The sequence below is a fragment of the Nestor notabilis genome, unplaced genomic scaffold (assembly GCF_000696875.1).
Source record: "Nestor notabilis isolate BGI_N333 unplaced genomic scaffold, ASM69687v1 scaffold10649, whole genome shotgun sequence".
Lineage (NCBI taxonomy): Eukaryota > Metazoa > Chordata > Aves > Psittaciformes > Psittacidae > Nestor > Nestor notabilis.
The window spans coordinates 188-10,026 of record NW_009944146.1 but is presented as its reverse complement, the minus strand read 5'-3'; the positions used below and the strand labels follow the sequence as shown (position 1 = coordinate 10,026).

The following is a 9,839-nucleotide window of genomic DNA, read 5'->3' as shown; positions in this document are numbered from 1 at the left end:
AACACAATCAGTTGGCTTAATCTTATTTCCACTGGTTTGGTGGAACTGAGTGCTGTCTCAACAGTGAAGGCAGCAGAGTTTGGCCCCAGGACATTACTCATTCAAGTGAAGATGCAAAGGTGATGGAAGCCAAACCCTTATCCCTTAAAGGCTGAGTTGACATTTACAAGCCTCTCAAAGCCCATAGCCACATTTCCCATTCACTACATTGCCATTTCTTATACCATAACAATAAGAAAAACATCAATGAATCAACCATTAATTTCAGATAAAACTGGCCAGTAGTTATAGCAGAGAAACCAGACTCCGGAAAATAACCAGACAGAATAATCCTGGGTAAGATCCTTAAAAATTATCTTTAATTGATGCCAAGTATGAACAGATGAACAAGTACAGAAGCAGGTAAAATTGCATAGGTGAAAACTATGCATTTCAAATAGTTCAAGAACCATAACATTAGATGTTCTAAAAAAGGTAAGTAAAATGATTTCACTACTGGAAGTAAAATGAGCTGTAATGACAATGAAGTACATACTTGACCCAAAGTGTAAGCGATTTGTAAATGGTGGAAATAAGTACAGCTGTGTCAGCTTAAATGGTTTGTTGCCCTGATGGTGCACTTTCATACGGAGACTATTCAGTTTATATGTTTCACATTGGTAATATTTGATCTTTAAAATCAGAGGTATGTCTGAGAGGCCATATACAGTTCTATCAACGGCTGTTATTTATTCATTTCAAACCGACATATTGCAAAAACAATGGTTTACATGTAAAGGAAAGGAAAAAAAGATTTCATCTTAGCAGGTTATAGGTAAGAGTTTGCTGAATTTAGTCATAAAAATATCATTTTTACTTTTGTACAAAAGTAAAATATACATTTGATCCCAATTACATTATAGAAATGTCACTGAAACAATAACATGGATCAAAGACTGATGCACCTAAAGGAACTGAATGCAATGTCTCCATTTTATTATAGAAACTAGAAATGGAAGATGATTTTTTGTTTTATAATTTGTAGTGGCATTTGCTAAAGCATGTGAACAGGTGAAATATACAGAATTACATAGATATTAACAGATACTTTGAGACAAATTTCAATTAAGACCTCAGTTTCATTTCATTTCCTTTGAAAATATCAAAGCTATGCCTTGACAACATAAATTGTTGACCTCACTGGTGGCAAGTTCACTTGTACTGAGTGAAACAGTAGAACACCCTGAAGTTTCAATTTTGCAGATACAAATACTGACACCTTTAAGAATACTTGATAAGCATTTCAGGAAAAAATCAGTTCTCTACAACTGATTAAGTAAAGACAGAACAACAGAAAACAGAAGAAGAAATTCAGCCTGAAATAGGTTTAACCAAAATTGAAATTCAGCCTGCAATAGTTTTGATCAACATTGAAATGTAGGTCCCTGGTTAAAGCATCTCAGAAGAAGAGCTTGCTCCAGACTTGCCATAGGCAGGACTGGAACAAATTTGCCATGTTGTGCAATTGCAAGGACAGCTTTCCAATTCCATCCAGCTCTGTGGCTATGGAGAATAAATCACACTTTAGAGCTCGTTCTGCAGTCCTGCGAGTCTGAAATCAGTCTGATGATCAGTGGCATCAGGCTGCTGGAAGCCTACAAGATCAGACCATTCCCGGAAAAACTGTAGTACTTCCTTCTTCTTTATGTTAGGGAAATCAATTAATCCAGAATGGCACCACTCTAAAAACAGTTATCCAGCTAATGTTTGGAGAGGAATATATTTCTCCATATGTTACATATGTATGCAGAAGATCTTATTCTAAAATACAACTTTCTGCCTTTTCCTAATAAATTTCAGATGTTCCTGTCCTAGTGTTTATTTTGGTTAATGTGTGTGAATGAGAAACTGCACTGCCCAAGTAAGAACTATGGAAAAGTGAAACTTGCCCTCAGTTCCTTTAAAAATACTTTAAAATAAGCAGGTTTTTATGTTACACATGGGCTTCAGCTCTCTCATAATAGAAACAAACTTTCTGTACTTTTGTCTAATGAACAATTGTCCCTTAGTAAAAAATTTGTCAACAAAAGTTGCCACTGCTCCAATTATTGATTTGGACTGATGCAGCCTCTAATGAACAGTGCATAGCTGATTTGCTAAGAAGGCTCTGACACCTGAAATCTCTACTTGGGCAAAGTGGCTGCTGAAAAGTTTTGCTCAGTTTGTCCTGTCTCCAGTGCTTTGTACTGTCTTTCAGGTGCTTGTCCACCTAATCAACAGTACATCAGGTTAAGCATGTGCAGTTAGAGACTTTGTAAGTGGAAATTAATTTCTTTGGGCCATGATCATTGTCAGCTTCCCAGAAGGCAGCTTGATTGATTTTCCTCACACCTACAAATGTGTAAACCATGAACAAAGGAAGGAAAACGCTAGAACTGTCACCATGTTAGTCCTCAGTAAGCCAGGCTGTGAATCTCCAGCACTCACATACTAAGAGTTTAGAGGCACATGGCCAAGCCCTGCCCAGCCACCCCCTGTGAAGTAGGATCAGTTCCATTACATTTAATGATTGCTAAAGGCTTATCTATCTGAATGAACTTGTGAGGCAGATGAGGTAAACTGCATTAAGCCCCATTGTGTTCAGAATTAAAGCAGCCTTAATTTAATTCATCTTACTTTCCTTCCAAAAAGAATGACTCCGAATCAGATTAAGGTTGCTTTTATTCTGCAACAGAATGTCCATGCTGGGCTTTAAAACAGTTTAACAAATCTACTTTAAATGCACACCTTTCATTAATTCGCATTAGCTTTCCTGAAGTCCCCAGTGGAGATAAGGCTTAAGAGACTCCATGCAAGGGAACCTGCATGGGTTTGCTAGTATGCTGTGAACTCACGCCCTGGCTTACTGCATGCTAACTTCCCTGTGAAGGTAAGTACATCCATTTTGTTGTCCTTCTGAAGCTGCCGCACAGAGGATTTGATCTCTTGGCAGTCAGGCAGCAACCTCACAGTTCAGTGATGGAAGGGACTACAGAGCCTTTCATTTCCACTCTCTCTCTTGCTCCTCTGCCTGTTCCCTAGTGCTCTGTAGCTAAGTATGGTAGGACCAGATGGGGAATTCTGGCAGTGATACCAGCCTATGGGATTCCCGCCCACCACCTCTCCATTTCATTCCTGCCTCTGCACTGCAGTGCACTGCTGCCTTGCTCAAGCCAGATAAGTTCCCTCATGCCCTTCACTGTGTGGATGAGGAAAAAGCTGTATTGGGGCAATTAAAAAGCAGAAGAGGCACAGAGCAGTGGCTGGTAAAGGAGGCTTAGGTAGTGACTCTTTATGCTGGAAAAGCTGCCTTGCCTTATCGAACCACAGTCAACTAAGACTGCCATGTCGACTGGTTTCTCTGTCCAGCATAACAAGGTCATGGCTTCTGGGAGGTCACTACCAAATAAATGAAAGTCTCTTGACTCTTTCAGAGATACACTAAATTGGCCATCAGCTCAGTTCCAGTCCTTGTCCACTGACGTGAACAACCCCATAGGACTCATGTATGGCAAAAAGAAACATATGACAAAATGGGGTGAAAAAGAGTAAAAGAAGGGGAGGAAAAAAAAAAAAAAGGAAGAAAGAAGAAAAAAGAAAAGGATGCTAACTGGTAAGAACAGAGTTAAGTGCACCTTCAGACCCACAAAGACATTTCAGCACTCCTGCGTAAAGGGAGTTGTTGTTATCTTCTTGTGTCAAACTTGTCAAAAAGACATGCCTATGCTACATGAGGTTAATTTCTGAACTCCGTATGTATTGAGATCCTTTGCAGTGAGCTACAAATGGACAAAGTGACATTCAGGGTCTCCAAACCACCCCAAGTCCCAGTGATCCATCCTGGTCTCCTAACAGAAGAATCACTGCATGCAGTACTTTTCTCTTTACAGATGCAGAATGATTATCAATCTGTTCATTAAACTAAGATGTCCATGCCCAGCTGTGGAAGAAGTTGTTACCAAAAGGAGGCCTTATCTCCCAGATGCTAATTTCTGATTATCAGTCCCACAGCACTGAATAGATTATTGCTGTTTAGTTTAGTCAGTTGGTTGTTTTATAAGCTGAGTGCAGCATTCAAGTCTGTTTTGACATGAGAAGTCATATCCTAGAATTCAAGTTTGGGAGGATCAGGACCACCAGAATCTAATGGGGAGAGGTGTACAATGGGCAGGGGTGTGAGCAGGGGACAGGAAGAAGCTTTACAACATCTACCTGGAGGATGTAATACCCTGTTTTATCTGATGCTTTGCATTTTTTGCAGGAGTTAAAAGCTCCCTCAATTCTTGATTGCTTTCTTGTCGTTAAGATTCACAGAAGCCACACAGTGAGAAATAAAGTCAAGTCTTTCTGGAAACCTGGTAGGTCAAGCTTGTGCGTAACTGCAGAATTAAGGTTGGTTTTTAACTCTAAGTGCCTTGATTTTTATATATATATATATATGTGTCTGCACACGCATAACCACACATATATATTTATTTATACACATATATACACATGTCAGAAAGATAGGGGAAGAAAGGATCTGTACAGTGTGGAAGGAGAAGTGTTCAACAGTAGTTGGCCACATGCTAAATGAAGAATGAAGATCCTCAACTTTGTCCATTTAAAATATAAAGATAAGTGCCCACATTAGTTCAGATCAAAGGTTATTATCTTCCAGGGCCTAGCAGTCAAGGATGGCATATTGCAGAAGATATCTTCTCCTACAGCAGATTCCTTCACCAGATGATGCTGGAAGTAAAGTAAGTTTAGGGACCAGAAAGAAGAATATGGTTTAAAGGAGCTCTGATGGGATTTAAGATCTGATGGACTGACAAAAGGGGGTGGAAGAGGCAGGTAGGTATTGGAGGGCACTGGAAAGCCTCTCCCAGCTACCTGCTGGGGAATCCAAGGGAAAAAGCACAGCCCTGCAGTCTGGTTGCCTGACTGGGTGATGCCATGGTTCACGTTGATCCATAGTTCCTCCTGCAGCCTGTCCCCAGCTGGGACAGGCTGCCAAAAAGCCATCTCAGGGAAAGTAAGGGCAGATACAATGATGGCAGCTGTGTCTCTATAAACAACCTTGGGGAACTCAAAGTCTTGCATAAACACAACTCTGAATTATTTGGCAGAAGCAAATGCTGGGCCCTGCAGTATCAGACTGGCTGGGGAAAGAAGGTATCCCATGGGCGCTGGTGGTCTCTGCCCACTTCTGCATCCCACTCACTCACACTTGCTCTTTCTTTCTCTATCCTGTTCTGTGCAGTGCCAGGAGGCAGCACAGAACACTCCTGTCCTTGCGTTAGTGCCTTTTAACCCTTTCCTTTGCTATCTCTGACCAGCTCAGTTCCTGGAGGCACTTTCAGCAATTTAGGGGATGTAAGATAAAGGCACTGCGCAACTACCTATATCAATCTGCTGAGTCTCTTCAGTGAGTTTTAGGGGAATACAAAAAAGTCTCAACCAATGACTGCAAAAGAAACCAGCTGCTGCAATTTGGATGCATATAATAGATAAGTTTCATTTACATTCTGAGAATGCACCAAAAAGCATGCATCTGCACCTTTCAACTATAAAGGATACTAAGTTTTAGGAGGTGCTATATATAACTTGACTTCTTAATTTTCCATATAGCTTTCCCTTTAAGGGATGGGATATCTTTCTTTCTGACAATGCCTGGACAAAAGCCAACACGTTTCCCTGAGCAATACAGGAAAACAATCAGGTTTCTCTAATCAGTTCATTCAGGCCTTCAGTCTATCAAGCACATTTTTTTTTTAATTGCTATTATTATTGTTGTTATTATTATTGAATTCATGCATTAATTAATTCAAGTTACACCTTAATCAAATAGGCCATAATGTTGAATATTTGAACATGCTTTGATCTCCAAAAGTTATTGTTCCCATTTGACTAACATATGCACTTAAATACAGTACTTTAAATTACTAGTCAACGATTTAATAAATTAAGGAGTGCACTTCTGGTGAATGCAAATCAAAAAGAAAAAGAAAAAAAAAAACAAAGGAAAGAAAAAGAGAGATAAAGGACCTATTTTTAGAAGATTCAGTTCAAACGAAAGCTTATCTGCTATTGTCTGAGGTAATCTTTCAAGCATGCTATTATAAAATAAATAGTATCAAATTCAAACATGCTTCTATTAAACTCCATTGTGCTATCTTGCAACAGAGGGCTTGAAGTTTTTTATCCAGTTCTGGACAGGGTAAAGGAAAAGTATGTTTAAATCATCTGCACGTAAGAGAACTTAGCAGCATTGCAGATGTTTTGTCTTCAGTTTTGTTCATTATTTTCCTTTTAGAATAGTTCTTCTATGGAGAGCAAAAGAGATCAGGCTTAAGTATGTTTGTAATAAGGTATACTGGAATAATGTAATCTTTCACACAGGGGGCAGAAGGAAGATTTGCGCTCCTTCATAAAAACCATGGCAAATGCTTGCTGCAGGTTTTGCTAATCTGTTTTCATTATCTGATGCACTTTCTTGCAACTGTGCAGTTTTGCAGAATAATTTTACTGGAATCCATGCATATGCTTTATAGGTCTAAAAACTGTCTTGCTTAGTTTAAGTTAACTGTATCAAACTAAAAAATAAAAGGAGGTGGGAGAGGAAAGGTTTAGGTCTAGCATCATACAGCTTAAAACTAAACTAGTTCAAATGGTTATCATTTACCAGATGGAAAATGTTTTTTAAAAATAAATAAAATCTTATCTTTCATGGGTCCTGGAAGCTTCTTTATCACTGAGCAAAAATTAGCAATGCAACAATGCATTTACGAGGTAAATAAAGCATTCAAAGACTATCAGTAAAGCATCTACAAAGTGTGACTGTGTCACTAAAGTCTTCAAGCTGTGAATGGGGATTTGGTTGGGCTTTTTTTCTTTACACATCAGTCAGCAGCTTGCTTTTATTAACGCAGTTTTGGTTGGCTACAGTGCAGTTGCCAGTTCTGAGATTAGCCTCTCTAAAATTGTCTATGCTATTATTCATATCCTCTTCGATTTCCATGTACTCAGATTTGCTGATTGTGGAGGAGCTGCGGCGACTGAGATCACTGTCAGATGCTAAATTAGGGGAGCTAACGTGAAGTAACTGAGCCTGTTCTTCCCCTTCTGTTTCTCGGTGGTAGAAGTAGTTGAAGTTGGACACGATGACAGGTACGGGCAGGGCAATTGTCAGCACACCAGCGATGGCACACAAGGAGCCTACGATTTTGCCTCCAATTGTCACAGGGTACATGTCACCATAGCCCACAGTGGTCATGGATACCACCGCCCACCAGAAAGCATCAGGGATGCTGGAGAAATGAGACTCAGGTTCTTCAGCCTCAGCAAAATATACCGCACTAGAGAACAAAATCACCCCAATGAAGAGGAAGAAGATCAGTAAACCTAGCTCTCTCATACTTGCTTTGAGGGTTTGTCCCAAAATCTGGAGACCCTTAGAGTGCCGGGAGAGTTTGAGGATTCGAAAGACTCTTACCAGTCTGATGACTCTCAGGATGGCCAAAGAGGTGGCCTGCTCTCCTTTCTGAGTCCCCTCCTGCTCGGCCATCTCGGTGCCCAGGGTGATGAAGTAAGGAATGATGGCCACAATGTCAATGAAGTTCATTATATTCTTGAAGAATTCAGTTTTGCTGGGGCAAGCAAAGAAGCGCACCACCAGCTCAAAGGAGAACCAGATGATGCACAGGGTCTCCACAACAAAGAAGGGATCTGTGAAGATGTTGGATTTGTAGACCTGGGTGGTGTTGTCAGTGCGATGCACTGTGTATTCCTTGTCTTCCTTCAGCTCAGGTAATGTCTCTAGGCAGAAGATCACGATGGAGATGAGGATCACCATGACAGAGACTATTGCAATGACCCTTGCCGGCCCAGAGCTTTCTGGGTATTCAAAGAGGAGCCATACTTGGCGCTGGTACTCCCCCTCCGGCAAGGGTCTCTCCTCATCTTTGATGAATCCTTCATCTTCCCTGAACTTCTCCATGGCCTCCTCACCCAGCTCATAAAATTTGATCTCCTCAGAGAACATGTCCAAGGGCACATTGACTGGCCGGCGGAGCCGCCCCCCAGACTGATAGTAGTAGAGGATGGCATCAAAGCTGGGCCTATTCCGGTCAAAGAAGTACTCATTGCGCAAGGGGTCAAAATACCGCATGCGCTTCTTGGGGTTGCCCAGCAGAGTGTTGGGGAACTGGGCTAAGGTCTTCAGCTGCGTCTCAAAGCGTAGTCCAGCAATGTTTATCACTACGCGTTCACAGCACTCATGGTCATCATGGGCAGCAGGCTGGTAGCTATCCTGGGGGTGGCCAGGTAGTGCAGAAGTCTCATCCATGTTCTCTCCAGCCATCACGGTCATGGTGGCACACGGGTAGGGGGGACCCAGAGGCAGGCAAGGAGAAGGGAGGGAAGAGGGACTAGAGATGGGGGAGGAGGGGGGAGGAGAGCAGACAGTCCCCCAGGGCAGTCCAGGGGAGGGGATGGGGGAAGGCTCAGAGTCTGCAGGGAGGAATGATGAGTCGGGAGGAAGAGCTTAAGAAATGGATGAGGCGCCTAAAGAATGGAAATAGCCAAAATGGGAAAGGAGAGGTGGGATGAAGGGAGAGGCATCAGGGATGATCGGAGAGTGAAGAAAGAGGGAAGAAGTACCTTTAGGGGGGGAAGAGGGCAGGTAAGGTGAGGGGTCCTGTCCCCCAAGCCAGGAGGCTGATGGTCTATGGAGTGCACCCCCAGGCTGAGGTCCCCTCCCCAGCCGTCTCCTTTTGCCTTTAACTCGATCCGTCCACTTTTCTCGCTGACTGGACCATCTCTGCAGCTGCTGTCACGAAGTTACCACACACACACACGCACATACACATACACACAAATAAATAAATAAGTAAATAAATAAGTAAATAAATAAATAAGTAAATCACGGAGCTGCTGGGAGGTGAGTCCTTGCAATGCCAACTCAGCAAATTTCCATCGCCTGCCCCCCCACACTGCCCCGGTCCTCTCCTCTTATGCGCTGGAAATGGAGTGATGGAGATACTCTGCTTTTGGAGGCATAAAGCTCATTTGCAGGATGGAGGCTGCCAGGGAGGAGAGAAACATAATAAACCATCCCCCAAACCCCACCACACACACACACTCAGGCACAATGGATTGGCTTTCACACCAGCAAAAGCATCCCGCTCTGCCCACTACGGCAGCACATGCGGAGCCCCTACGCGTTCCCACACTTCCCCAGACATGGACCAGGGCCTCCAAGGCAGGAAAGGTACGATGTGGACCCTGTGGTGCCCTGAGCACATCAGGAGCGCTTCCCAGGCAACTTCAGTGGGGTCGGCTTCTGCAGTAAGTCTCCTGACCGCCACACTCCCCACTTCGCAGACAGTGGAGACTTAGCTGAGCACTGACAACTTCATCACACCAATTGGGGGAATAAGGGAAGGGTGAGCAAAGCATCTCCTCTCTTGCTTTGCAACAGCTAAACACAATTGAGAGAGAGACGAGGGGAGGGAGATCAACATCGCACACCCAAACTGTCCAAAATAAGAGACCAACAGCGAGAAGGGGAGAAAGGGCTTTTTCCTTACCTGCTCCGAGTGCGATGCGCTGGTTAGGAGTAGAAGCCAGTGCCGGAATGCGTCAAGTCGCCTTGCAGCAGCATCCAAAAATCCCAAACCAAAGCAAAAACCTCAACGGCAAACTCAACCCTCCTTCTCTTCTTGTGCCCCTCTTAATAATACAGCGATCGCTTTACAGGGCTGCCTGCGAGACACTGAAATATTCATACACTGTCTTAGGCTGCACCAAGGACGAGTGGGTTTAATTAGTTTTCTGCC

The 9,839-nt window shown here is 42.8% G+C and overlaps 1 protein-coding gene across 1 annotated transcript; it reads right to left on the bottom strand.

The window, feature by feature from the left end:
- Positions 1-6,895: 6,895 nt before the first annotated feature.
- KCNA1 (potassium voltage-gated channel, shaker-related subfamily, member 1 (episodic ataxia with myokymia)) lies at positions 6,896-8,371 on the bottom strand. The gene has a single exon (XM_010022290.1). It carries the CDS (start codon positions 8,369-8,371, stop codon positions 6,896-6,898), a length of 1,476 nt encoding a protein of 491 aa, XP_010020592.1.
- Between the last annotated feature and the right edge of the window lie 1,468 nt (positions 8,372-9,839).

Coding starts and splice junctions, on each gene's coding strand:
- KCNA1 (XM_010022290.1), bottom strand. CDS start 8,371: ATGACCGTGATGGCTGGAGAGAACATGGATGAGACTTCTGCACTACCT.